Source organism: Oryctolagus cuniculus, chromosome 19, assembly GCF_964237555.1.
Source record: "Oryctolagus cuniculus chromosome 19, mOryCun1.1, whole genome shotgun sequence".
NCBI classification, from domain to species: domain Eukaryota; kingdom Metazoa; phylum Chordata; class Mammalia; order Lagomorpha; family Leporidae; genus Oryctolagus; species Oryctolagus cuniculus.
In genome coordinates, this window is record NC_091450.1 from 18,265,313 (window position 1) to 18,279,423 (window position 14,111).

General features: G+C 44.9%; 1 protein-coding gene across 10 annotated transcripts in view; it reads right to left on the reverse strand.

Annotated features, from left to right (window-relative positions):
* Positions 1 to 12,168, reverse strand: part of LYRM1 (LYR motif containing 1) — a 28,505-nt gene extending 16,337 nt beyond the window's left edge. The window contains exons 1-2 of one of the 10 annotated variants that reach the window (XM_070064665.1): positions 11,680 to 11,815; positions 7,378 to 7,429 (exon numbers count right to left, since the gene is read on the reverse strand). Coding sequence is in view for 2 of the 10 variants with exons in the window: in XM_008257832.4 (XP_008256054.2) it covers positions 10,324 to 10,455 (132 nt within the window). In the remaining 8 variants the exon portion in view is untranslated. Of the gene's footprint in view, positions 1 to 4,284; positions 4,433 to 4,952; positions 5,030 to 6,030; positions 6,169 to 7,377; positions 7,430 to 10,323; positions 10,463 to 10,715; positions 10,845 to 11,679; positions 11,820 to 12,049 lie in introns of those variants that run through there. The other 9 variants (XM_070064663.1, XM_070064662.1, XM_051847894.2 and 6 more) reach the window with 9 other exon arrangements.
* Between the last annotated feature and the right edge of the window lie 1,943 nt (positions 12,169 to 14,111).

Sequence of the window (14,111 nt, forward strand, 5' to 3'; positions counted from 1 at the left end):
AGCCAAGACTGGAACCGGCGCCTATATGGGATGCCAGTGCTGCAGGCCAGGGATTTAACCTATTGTGCCACAGTGCTGACCCCTACAATGTTTTTTTTTTTTTTTTTGACAGGCAGAGTGGACAGTGAGAGAGAGAGACAGACAGACAGAAAGAAAGGTCTTCCTTTGCCGTTGGTTCACCCTCCAATGGCCGCCGCGGCTGGCACACCGCGCTGATCCGATGGCAGGAGCCAGGTGCTTCTTCTGGTCTCCCATGGGGTGCAGGGCCCAAGCACTTGGGCCATCCTCCACTGCACTCCCTGGCCACAGCAGAGAGCTGGCCTGGAAGAGGGGCAACTGGGACAGAATCCGGCGCCCCGACCGGGACTAGAACCCGGTGTGCCGGCGCCGCTAGGCAGAGGATTAGCCTGTTGAGCCGCAGCGCCAGCCACAATAACGTTTTATAAAACTTCTCATATCAGAAGTTTCTGTATGGTAAAAGAAACAGGAAAGTGAACAGAATGGGAGAAATTACTTGCAAACTATGCAACTAATAAAAGATTAATAACCAGAATCGACAAAGAGATCAAGAAACTCTACAACAACAAAACAAACAACCCACTTAAGAGATGGGCCAAGGACTTAAATAGACATTTTTCAAAAGAGGAAATCCAAATGGCCAACAGGCACATGAAAAAATGTTCAGGATCAGCAGTCAAGGAAATGCAAATCAAAACCAGAATGAGGTTTCACCTCACTCCAGTTAGAATGGCTTTCATACAGAAATCAATAAACAACAAATGCTGATGAGGATGTGGGGAAAAAAGTACCCTAATCCACTGTTGGTGGGAATGTAAACTGGTAAAGCCACTATGGAAGTCAGTTTGGAGATACCTCAAAAATCTGAATATAGCCCTACCATACGACCTAGCTATACCACTCCTTGGAATCCAGCCAGGGGAAATTTAATTGGCAAATAAAAGAACTATCTTCACCTCAATGTTTATTGCAGCTCAATTCACAATAGCTAAGACATGGAATCAACCTAAATGCCCATCAACGGAAGACTGGATAAAGAAATTATGGGATATGTCGTCTATGGAACACTACACAGTGGTAAAAAAAAAAAAAAAAAAAAGATGAAATCTGGTCATTTGCCACAAAATGGAGCAATCTGGAAAGCATACTGAGCGAAATAAGCCAGTCACAAAGGGAGAAATATCATATGTTCTCCCTGATTTGTGACAACTAACTGAGCACCTAAAAGGAAGTAGAAGTGAAATTGACACTATGAGAATCAATGACTTGATCAGCCCTTGTTCTGACTATCAAGGAACAGTTTGCTATTTTATTCTTTTTAGTATTTTCTTTTTCTACTTAATATCATTGGTTGATCTCTTTAATTAACACAGAATTATTCTTAGGCATTTAAATCCAATTGAAAATTGATCCCTTTAAAAAATAAGGAGTGGGAATAAGAGAGCGAGGAGATGTACAGTTCAGCATATGTTCCTATGGACTTACACTTAAGGGTAAAGCTAAAAACTTGTCATGGGACAACAAATCCCATTAAGTGGGCAGGTACTAATGCCATCTTACTAGTTAAAATAATTGTTTGAAGTGCATAACTGATCGTAAAGATAGGAATAAGTGTCAAAGAGATCACATAAATAAGACCAAGTGTTGGGGCTGGCACTGTGGTGCAGCGGGTTAACGCCCTGGCCTTTAGTGCCGGCATCCCATATGGGCACTGGTTCTAGTCCTGGCTGCTCCTCTTCCAATCCAGCTCTCTCCTATGGCCTGGAATAGCAGTGGAAGATGGCCTAAATGCTTGGACCCTGCACCTGTGTGGGAGACCTGGAAGAAGCTCCTGGCTCCTGGCTTCAGATCGGCGCAGCTCTGGCCATCTGGGGAGTGAACCATCGGACAGAAGACCTCTCTCTCTCTCTCTCTGCCTCTCTTCTCTCTGTGTCTAACTCTGACTTTCAAATAAATAAATAAATCTTTAAAAAAAAAAAAAAAAGACCAAGTGTCTGCTAATAACAATAGATAGAATTAAAAAAGAAAAACAATAGATAGAGTATGATCCAACATGGGAAGCCAACTCCTAGAATGACAAATGCCCTAAATAGCACCCTGGCCTCAGAATTAGCCCTTAAGGCATTCGGATTTGGCTAAAAGGCCCATGAGAGTATTTCAGGCTTGAAAACTTGACACTTGGAAAGCCAAGACACTGTGATAAAAAATGACCTACATAAAGGATCTCTGTGGGTGAGATCCCAGAGGAAAGAAGAGGCCATCAAAGAAGGAGGTGCCTTTCTCTGAAGGGAGGAGAGAACTTCCACTTTGATTGTGGCCCTAAGTAAAGTCGAAGTTTGTTTATCAAAAGGCTTCCAAAGCCTTTGAAGCTCAGGACAAGAGCCTTGGGTAATCACTGATGTCATGAATAGAGTGTCAATTGTTAAATCAACAACAGGAGTCACTGTGCACTTGTTCTCCATGTAGGACCTCTGTCCTTAAAGAGTTGTACTATAAGAATTAACGGTAAAAATAGTCTCCAAACAGTACTTTATACTTTTTGTGTCTGTATGGGTGCAAACTGTTGAAATCTTTACTTAGTATAGAATTAATCTTCTGTATATAAAGATAATTAAAAATGAATCTTAATGAAGAATGGGATGGGAGAGGGAATAGGAGGTGGGATGGGAGTGGGGGTGGGAGGGTAGATATGGGGGGGAAGAACTGCTATATTCCAAAAGCTGTACCTATAAAATTTATATTTATTACATAAAAGCTTTCTAAAAAACAAACAGAAAAGACTTCTCATATTGGCTCCTGTTATCCTACAGATACCTTTAAAGCGGTTGTGACATTTGGCTGGACTGCTCTGCTTTTCTGTTCCTCACAGCAACCCTATCCCTTCTGACCCCAAAAGGAGCTAGGAGCTGACATCATAGAACAGACTCTTGGGCAGGAGTTCCTTACGTTGCAACCACTCTGTAGGCCTTACTCTTCACTCCTAAGGATCCATCCATTCACGCAACATTTCCTGATTGCTTACCATATGCCAGGAACACGTGGTTCTGGGGATAGAGTGATAAACAAGCACTGGGGTAGGTGCTTCGCACAGTAGTTAAGATGTTGTCTGGGACTCTGTAGTCCACACCAGGGTGCCTGGGTTCAAGTCCCAGCTCTGTTACTGATTCAAGCTTTCTGTTAATTTGCACCTTGGAGGCCGCAAGTGATAGATCAAGCAGTTGGGTACCTCCTACCCACTCAGGAGACCCAGACATTTCTTGGCTCAACCTGAGCTGTTGCAGCTATTTGGAAAATAAACCAGAGGATGGAAGATCTCTTTCGACCTCCCTGCCTTTGAAATAAATAAAAATTAAAAAACAAAACACAAGCAGCAGCCATGATCCCTGCACTCCTAGAACTTATAGTGGCAGAGGCAGATAACATATACAAAAAAGAACTTTAGATGATGATACCTATTCTGAAAGAGTGAAACAAGATAGCACAAATGAGCATAGATAGGAATTATTTTAGTTTGGATGGTCATCAACATTTGTGTTCAGTCCTGAACGATGTGAAGGAGCCTAATAATGGGAAGAGTTAAGTCGAGGGCTGTCCAGGAAGAAGGAGCAGTAGGAACAATGGCTCCAAGGCAGGAATCCACTTCAAAGATGAATGTGACTGTTGCGGGAGCCTTTGGGGCAACAGGTCAATACAATCCAGCTCTGGTCGGGAAGGCAGATTTTTGGATTATGAGCAAAAGGAAGACAGTGGCAGACTTAAGCAAGTTGGAATAACATGGTATGACTTACATCTTTTATTATTTATTATTACATATTTGAGAAGCAAAAGAGAGAACTATACCATAACTACTCATGATTCTACCTCTCTTACAGATGGAGAAACACAAGTCTTGCCTAATACCGCCTAATTAATTGACAGGAAAGTTGTGATCAAGGACTCAAAAAGCTACATGATTGTTTACCTGTCTGGCCAAAAGCTTTCCCTTGTTTTTATTTTGGAATCAGTAATAGGAACTCATAATGAACAATAATCAATTTAGAAAGAAACAATCAAATATCCACTCCTTTCACTCACTGCTAAGAGTACATGAAAGTATCTAAGGAGGCTCTGGGAACCAAGTACACCCAGGTATACCAGAGTATACCCAGGTACTCTGTGTATCCAGACCTACTTTTGCAGAAGGCCTTTATCTTCTAGTACCAAGGCCTCATCCCTGTCACATTTCCCCCACATTTGGAACAATCTTCCCCACCCCCCACCACATACCTCTGTAAAGTCCATCATAGCATGAACTCTTAGAAGTTTAAGAGCAGACATGAAAATTCCCTTCCCCTAGATGAAATTTATAGAAGTATGACTCTGGTCTCAGGAATGCCAAAATTCCAAATGTTGGACTCTCATGAGGCTTTGCCTACTGCTGGAAGTGTTGCAGTGCAAACAAGAGAAGGGACAAAAAAGGCAAAAAGAATTAGCTGATTTTCAAGCTGCAGGTGAAGGGAAGGACTTCTCTCAAGAAAGATCTGGCCGTTCGTGGATTTCTTTTCCTCATCATAATTAATGACTGTAATATAGTCAAATTTCTCTCCTAAATGCTTTATGATTCTTTAGGGGGCTGTTGAGGCCATTGTGAAATCTAACTGAACTGAATCAGTCTTACATCCTCACTGTGCACCAACAGTGATGTATCCTGTGTCCTGCTGCCCTATATCCTTAGATCTGGGATCCCTTTGTTGTCCTATGAACGCCCAGTTCACATAACTGAGATATTCTTTTTTTTCTTGCCCATCTGCTGCCTCTCATCCTCTGGCTTCCGTTACCTACAGGGGTGCCCCTTTCACAGGGACACTGGACCACTGCTCTGCTCTGGGCAGTGCTGGCATTTACCCCCATCATAACATTCACCCTACTCTATAGGAATTTTCTGTTTGACTCACCTTTCTTTTTTCACTATGTGTGTATGTGGTAGAAGGTGATGGGAAGAAGGTTGGAACTGTGTCTCATTCACTTCACTCTTAGGCCAGGCAGAGTTGCAGCATAAAAAAACATAATAAATTCAGACACACGAAGAATGGTCACCAGTATGTCCATTCTCCTACTGAGAGATCCATGACGGTGTTTGGATCCGGTTTCCAAAATGATATTCACAGCCAATTTAAAATACTAATCCCAATGATGTTTTCCAAAGAGTGGGTAACAGGATAAAGAAGTGAAAACTCAGTGTTTCTTCAGGAGTGGGGAGGGACTTCTTAATTCTATCTAGGGCAGCCTAAGTTACAGTTATGATGTAACCCTTACTTTAAAGTTTTTAAAAGTCCAGTTACAGTTGGTCCACTGGAGTGAAATGCTTTACAATGTTTCTGTGAAACTTCAAACACAGAAAAATGGGTTTTGATACCTTTTTTTTAAGAATTTATTTGAGAGGTAGAGCTACAGACAGTGAGAAGGAGAGACACAAAGGTCTTTGGTCTGCTGGTTCACTCCCCAGATGGTCCCAACAGCCGGAGCTGCGCCAATCTGAACCTAGGAGCCAGGAACCTCCTCCAGGTCTCCCACATGGGTGCAGAGGCCCAAGGACCTGGGCAATCCTCCACTGCTTTCCCAGGCCACAGCAGAGAGCTGACTGGAAGAGGAGCTGCCGGGACTAGAACCGGCACCCACAAGGGATGCTGGCGCCGCAGGTGGAGGATTAACTTACTGTGCCACAGCGCCAGCCCTGATAGATTTTTCTTGAAAAGCAATCATTTTGAGAAATAAGGTTCAGTTCCTTGCACCCAACTGATCATTAAGGTTAAAACAAACCCAGAAAATTTTAGTTTAAAGCTTTTGTCATTCTGAAAACCTCTAGGGAACTGAGATGCTCTTGGAAAGACCAAAGCACTCAGGCTTTCTAGTCCTGGATAGCAAAACAGAGGATGCTAGTCTGGGTTTTAGACGTTTACATTTTTTTTCTTCATTTGTAAAGAATATCAGATATAATACAAAAGAATGGATGTAAGCTATGAGGGGACAAACCTGGGTTTGAATCCTGACTTCTTTACATTGAGAAATTAGCAAATTATAAACTTCCCACACCTCAGTTTCTTGAAATGTAAAATCTTCTTCAAAGTGTTTTAAGGATTATTCATGAGATAATCCACGTAAAACATTTAGCATGAGTTCACAGAGGCACAAGTTACCTGAATAGGAGGAAATAAAAGAGTAACAATGAAGCCTCTTTTATCTACTGTAAGCTTTGTCTGCAGAGAACGGAAAAGAAATGTGTGGCCTGTTGGTGAATTTATTACTGTGTGCAAGTAATGGATTTTCCTAAAGCTGTTTCCCTCTGATCATTAATAATCCCTGTGCAGTAAAGGGCTATTGTTCTTCAGTATGAGTAAATAACCCTGTTGGAGACACCGCTTATCTTCAGAGCACAGCTCATACTTCTTACTGGAAATATAATGCAGGTGCCAACACCAAAGGCATGATCAGGCTTCCCATCTTATTTTTCTTCCTTTATATCTTACACCTTGTTTACCCTTCTAGATCTGTTATTGTCCCTACCTTTTGGCATGCACCATACCCTATACAATATCATCCTACTGGGCCGAATAACCTTCAAGAGAATCTGTGCCCCCTCATATCCCTAGAATCCAAAAAGGGAAGTGTAAGGCTACACGCTGTTTCGCAAACCTCACAATATGCTTATGTGGTGTACTGAATCATACCACAGCTATTCTCTGAAGCTGCATCTTTTTACACAGAAAGTGATAAGAATGTGGTATGGCAGAGATAGAGTACAGGAAGAAGGTAGATCACATTTTTATTTTATTTAAGGAAAAAAATTAGGTTAGATCTTATAATTTGGAAAGTTTTCAAAAACAAAGGGCAAAAACAACTATCAGGGAGTAGGCATTGTGGCACAGTTGGGTTAAACCGTCACTTGGGACACTGCATCCTGTATCAGAGCGTCCCAGCTATGGCTAACTCAGCTTCCAATGCAGCTCCCTGCTAATGTACCTGGGAAGGCAACAGATGATGACGCAAGTATTTGGGTTCCTGTCACTCGCGTAGGAGACCTGGACAGAGTTCCTGACTCCTGGCTCCAGCCTAGCCCAGCCCAGCCCCAACTGTTGCATGCATTTGGTGAGTGAATCAGCATGGCCCAGCCCTGGCTGTTGCATGTGCTGGGGGAGTGAATCAGCAGATGGAATCAATCTGTCTCTCCCCTTCTCTTTCATTCTGCCTTTCAAATAAATAAATAAGCTTGTGTAAAAACAGATTTAAAAGAGAAGTATTAAAAAAAATGAAAACAAGTTTCAGTGTCTGAAAGACTTCTAAAATAACTATCCCAAACAAGATCAGAGGAGGCAGACTTACCCATTCTAATGATTCCCACAGATGTTCTTCAATTTACCATGGAGTTATGTCCCTAAAAATCCATTGCAAGTTGAAAATACTGTAAGCTGAAAATGTACTTAATACAACTACCTTACTGAACATGCAGAACTTAGCTTAGAAGCCCAGTGCAATGCAGTGCAGAGTATTAGCTGTTCACACTCTGTCGCTGCCACTGCCCAGCATCACCAGAGAACGGTATTGCACGTTGCCAACCCAGGAAAAGACCAAAATGAAAGTGTACTTTCCACTGAACGTATAGTGCTTTCTCACCTTTGTAAAGTCAAGAAATCCTAAGTTGAGCCATCTTAAGTTGGGAACTGTATGTATATGATCACAGCACTGGCACACAACACAAGATGATACTTGTATAGGGGAACTACAGTGGGGCTATTATAACCAAGATTAGAAGTTATGAATAGAAATCAAGTAATGGGTCCTTCAATTCAAATGAAACGGAAGTATATGTTTCCTTATCAGCATATTTTAGGAGACAACGACAAGGTAAGGATAAGGATTAGAGGTGGTGAAAACCAGTTACCAGAAGTAGGAGGCAGAGTTAGAGACGGAAGGGGCAGAAAAATAGAAGACAAACGCTAAAGATCAACCAGTCACTCATTCATAACTCCCCAGCCAGGATCTTCAAGCCTTCCTAGCAACTAGGGAAATCAGAGAACACAAAACACTGAAGATGCTAATTCTGATCTGGGGCAGGTATTTTAGTCTAGTGGTTGTGGCCTTCATCCCATGTGGGAGTGACTGGGTTTAAGTCCCAGGTCTGCCAACCCCTCCCACTCCACCATCCCAGCTTTCTGCTAATGCACACCCTATGAGGCAGCAGGTGATAGCTCAAATAGTTGAGGCCCTGACACCCACATGGGAGACTCAGGCTGAGGTCCAAGCTCCTGGATTCCTCTGGTCCCATCCCTTGATGGTGCAGGCATTTGGGGAGTGTACCAGCTGATGAGAAGTATGTCTACCTTTGTACCTTTCAAATAAATAAATATATACACCTGCTTTGATACTTGCTCAAGTAATTGGATTAGGAAACTGACAAAAGGGCTTTGGTTCCAGTAGATACAGCTGGAGCTTTCTAGCTCCTGATCCTAGATCCAACTATAAGTAACTGCACTTTGTTGCAGACTCTCTTCCCATTAAATAACAAGTGAACCAGAGCTTCTTCCTAGCCCAAGTCCCTTGCGAGCAGGTGCAATGATTTTCCATTTTTACATATGGGGAATGATTAGCACCCACTGTATCCTCAAATTCCTCCCATCCTGTGCTGACCAAAAGTTATGTAATAGAACGACTTTATGTCTGCCCTGTCCAACAGGGTAGACACTGATTACGTGTAGTTACTGAATACTTGAAATATGATTAGTCTGAGGAACTTTTTATTTAAATAGTCACATGTGGCTGTGGACCACAGGAATTGTAAATGAAATGCCTACAGGGGTCAGCCAGGTAAGTGGGAGGGGACACTTGGGCACACTTGGCATGTGCCACATAAAAAGGGGGAAGCAACTCTTCACCTCTAGCTGACTGTTGCTGTTAAGAATCTCTAGGAACTCTAGGCTGGTGCTGCCAGATTTCCCAAAGGAAACTGAAAATCTGGATTCTGATGTTCAATTCCTATCTATTTTTTTAAATTTACTTTGTTTAAAGAATACAACTTCATGCATTTAATCTATACAGATTTGGGAACATGATGCTTCTTCCCCCCATCTCGCTCTCACCCATATTCCCATCACTCTTCCTCCTCCCTCTTCATTTCTCTTTTCTAAAAATATTATTTATTTGAAAGGCAGAGTTACAGTGAGAGAGATTACATCCACTGGTTTGCTCCCCAAACAACCCCAACGGCCCATCTGGGCTGATCCAAAGCCAGGGGCCAGGAACTTTGTTGTCACCCACGTGGACACAGGGGCTCAAGTACTTAGGCCATCCTCTGCTGCCTTCCCAGGCACATAAGCGGAAAGCTGGAGGTGCAGCAGCCAGGACTCAAACTGGTACTCCAATACGAGATGCCATTTTTGCAAATGGTGGGTTAACCTGCTACACCACAATGCCAGTCCCTACTGTCCAATTTTTAAATGTTGGCAAGTAAAAAAAACAACAACAGAATCTAAGTCACTTTGTGGGCTGACCAGTATGTTTGCAGGTGGTAGCTGTCTTGCCAGTCTGCAACCTCCAATCTAGGCCAACTCTTTCAACTCAAAAAGGGGCTGGGCCTGGCCCAGCGTTGTGGCTCACTTGGTTAATCCTCCACCTGCGGCGCCAGCATCCCATATGGGTGCCAGGTTCTAGTCCCGGTTGCTCCTCTTCCAGTCCAGCTCTCGGCTGTGGCCCAGGAGGGCAGTGGAGGATGGCCCAAATGCTTGGGCCCCTGTACCCGCATGGGAGACCAGAAGAAAGCGCCTGGCTCCTGGCTTCGGATTGGCACAGCACTGGATATAGAAGCCATTTGGGGGGTGAACCAACGGAAGGAAGACCTTTCTCTTTGTCTCTCTCTCACTGTCTGTAACTCTACCTGTCAAATAAATTGAAAAAATCTTAAAAAAAAAAAAAAAAAGAAGGGGCTTACCCAAGGCCAATCTGCTGGTCACCAGCTAGTCCAAAATTGAAACTCAGGTATTCTCATTATTCTTCTGATATCCTTTCTGCTATATTATTGGCCATAATTAAGACTGTACTAGTAGCATGCCAGTGACAAGCCCCTTTGTCAGAGGTATTAAAATTCCATGGCTGCTACCTTATGAACAGTGTTCCTATCCAACCACAACCACTTGCTGGGATGTATAGGCAAGGCTCTGTACTAGGAGTCATTTAGACACAAAGAAGAAATAGTCCACGGAGGAGATGGACATGCAAATATATATACATATATATATTTATATAATCAGGTTTTCTATAATGGACAGAAATTACCTGTTCAAAGCCCAAAACCACTGACTGCTGGAAACAGGGAGGCAGGGAAGAGATTTGAGCCAAGCCTCCGAGGATGAGTAAATGCTGGCAAGTGGGTGGATGAGCCTCATGGATTCTCAGGGTGGGTCCCATTATTCCAGGTCATGGTGGGGGGTGGTGGTGGTGTTTCTTTCCTTTTATCTTTCATGTCTTGGCCAACTCCTTTGGTGGCTTCCCCTTTCTGGGTAAAGGGTAAAGGTTAAGTGCCCCAAGGGGTTTAGGAACATTCTTTCATTATCCTCTCCCTAGATGATCTTGGAATAAACTCTCATCTTCACTGGGGCTGTGACTCCCCCCCCCCCCCACCGGCTTATCCAACTTGACATCTTCATGTGGATTGCTAATAAACTTACCCAACTTAGTCTGTTCAAAAGACAACTCCGGATGTTACTTTCCAAACTATCTTCCTTTAGTAAGTCCTTGGTTCCTCCTTCTCCCAAACACTTCGCCTCCAACTCAGCACTAAGTCCTGCAAGCTCTACCTGCAAAATTCATTCATTCTGAACCTAATTTTCTTCATTTCCACTGTGGGGACACTCCCTTGGCCTACTGCAACAGCCCCTAACAAGTCAACTTCCACCCTTCTCCATCTAGTAATTTTTTTTGAAAATGTAAACGAGGTAAGGTAAAAAAAAATCCTGCAGTAACACAACAGCCAAGCGCTCGCCTTGGGCAAAAAGGCTCCAATCTATGAGCTCTGCCGCGGCTTTCACCACAGAGCGCTGTGCCCCTTTCTGCTTCAGCCACATGGCCTTAGCTGTTTCCTACCTTAAACTCCTTGCCATTGGCTCCCTTCTCCACCTAGAAAGCCTATATCCTGTATTTGTGGCCTCCTCCGAACAACAGCCCTCGGCCCATCGTCTGTCCCGTCACCTGGTCTTTGCGGTCTGATTTACATGCTAACTCCTGCACGCGAACTAGAAAGAACAATGCTTCATTCATGTTCTCAAATCCGGCTCTCACTGTCCTAGAAAGCCTCCACTTCCCCACGGGGTCTTCTCTGGGTCTCGCTTCCCCTCTCGTCTGACCGGAATGGCCCCTACTTTCTCCAACCTACATCTGCGAGTCCCAGAGATTCAAAATAAAGCCTCAGAGAGACTCCAAAGCAGGCCTCCCCTTCCTGGCACGCGGGCCACTGGTGTGGCAGGTTCCCGAGGCCAGCTGCGTAGACACCGAGCCGCCCCCAGCGAGGCTGGGGTCTCACAAGCGCGTCTCCTAGCAACGCCGCACCCCCACCCCATCCCTGCTCCTGGGGAGCCAACCCCCTCCCCCCAGTCTCCCGCGCCAGGAGTCCGCGTCTCCAGCCCTTGCACTCACTCTGCGTCAGTTCTGCCTTCCCCCACCCACAGAAGCGCGGCAGCCCCCGGCGGGCTGGGAGGAGGCGGTACCAAGAGCCTTGCTGAGCGGTGGCCGACGGAGCTAGGACAGGTCCGGTAGGCCAGGCCGGACGAGACCACCGGCGGACCTCTGTGGGAGCATTCGTCCCAGGTCAGGAGTAGTGTGGAGCCTCCCTAAACATCAACTCCTACCCCGTTCTCTGCCCCATCCAACAATATAGCCAACCTCATCCTCTCCCTGTTCTCCCTCTACCCCTTTCGTGATCCTTCCCACCTTATTCCAGCTCCCAAAATGGTCCAGCCCAGTTCCTCCCACCTCTCCCGCCCAGTCGCTACGTCCTTGCCCTTACTTGGCGACGGCTTCGTACGTCCTCGCCGACGTCATGACGCGATTTTCCACCCGCTCCCTCCCCGCCCCTCTCTCATTCTCCCTCCTGGAGCAGGCGGCCGGCGGGGTTACCGGAAGTGATGATGCAGGAGGCGATGGAGGGGGTGGGGCTTCGGGGCGGCAGCCGCCGGTGGGCCGCAGATGAAGAGGAGGCGGTGGCAGTGGTGGAAGAAGAGGCGGCGGCGGCGGGGGTAGGGATCCTGGAAACGCGAGCGGGGATGGTAGGTGGTTTGGACCCGCCGGGCCGCCGTCGTTTCCAGAAAGGGTTTGACTGGAGGAACCTCTGGAGCAGCTGTGAGTTTGGGGGGGGAGTTAAGGAAAAGGGGGGGGCACTGAGAGATGAAGGGGCGGGGGTTGGGTTCTTCGAGAAAGGGGGGGTTGGAAGGGGTGGAGTGGAAATCAGCGCCTTGTCTGGACTGGTCCCTCTAAAGGAAGAGGCTGTGAGGGGAGCCTGTGGCGTGTCAGCCGCAGGGCTCTGAAAACTTACCTACTGCCCCTGCTCCCCACCGCCAGCACCTCCCAGCCCGGGGCGTGGGGGTCTGAGGCCGGAGGTGCCCCGGAGGGGGTGCAGACTCTGGTCCTAAGTCCCGGCTAAGCGCTGTGAGGTAGGACCCCGAGGGGGAGGTGGTGGGTGAATCTCCAGCTCCCTCCGCCCTTATTTCCCTCCCCACCCCCATCCTTCTCTTTAATCGTTAACAGCCCTGGAATTAAGGGGCTCAGACCTGAAGGCCTTTCTGTGCACCTTTGCTATAAACGATAACCATCTGTGTCTGAGGTAATGGGGCTGGAGGCTTTGCCTGTATCCTGTATAGGAAGTGGGACGGGGTGACAAATGTATTGTTTTTTCCACTCTCCCCTCCTACTCCCCCCCACCCCTCATTTCCACTTTAATATTCCGTGGCTGAGTGACAATCGTGTGTGGGGTTTTTTTTTTTTCTTTCGTTTTTTCCTTACGGCATGTAATACCTTGGTTACCTCTTTTGAATTTGGTGTTCAGCCTCTATCCCAGATCTTAACTGCAAGCTTTGTAATACTTGAGTTTCAGGCTGTGTCACATTGGGAGGACCTCTCCGTGTTACCCTGAGCATTTTCTTTCATGAGCAATCCTAAATGGCAGCATAGCCCAGGAATCAAGGTCCCTGGCTCTGAATAGTTTATGTGTGAGGAATTTACATGTTGTCAACTCTTTCCAAAATGATTTGATGTTAGGCTAATTCTGGATTTCTGTGTTTCTCTACACCCACACTTCATGATGCACTTCAGAGAACAGAAAACCCCATATTACTTTTTTGTTCCTACAATTGGACAATAGCTCTTTTATCGTTTTCTCCATATGTGTGTCTGGCACTCAAATCTTAAGTGACACATTCTACTTCTGCTCATTTTCATCCTATTTATTGAGCTTTCTTTGTGTATAGATGGTCTCAAATGAGGAGAGAATGTGATGTGTTTTAAAGAAGAATAACAGCTATGAAAAAATTGGGAAACACAAAGAGTGATTGGAAAGGAGGTCTCTTTGTTGATACTCTGTTGGTTTAAAAAAAATATCACCAGTAGCGCTCCTCTAACACATCCTGTGTATAGATTTCAGAGTAAAGTGTAATGATTCTCATTTTAGTGTTAATGTATTCTTTGAAAATACTCTCATGTGAAACTGTTTTCTAAAAAACTTTAAGAAACAGTGCCTAAATTTTAGGGGTCCTTTGTTTAGAAAGTGTCCATAAGTCTTCTTGACTGAGTTTGATATGCATATTCTAGGAAAATTATCATACGGGGTGTTGTTCTGATGCTAGAAGGAAAGTCCTGTCCTATTTATCCATAGTTTTCAGGCCTGATAAAACAGTATTTAATGCCTTAATTGTACAAGTAGCTGTGTTTAGCTGTTTCACAGAAGTACAGTAAAAGAATGACTGCTATTCTCATCTTAATTGATTTGGAACCTAATTTGCCATTTAATAAAAAAAGTCCAAAATTCATTCATTTATTGACTGGTGACTAAGTACTTGCCAGGTTTTTAAGCATTT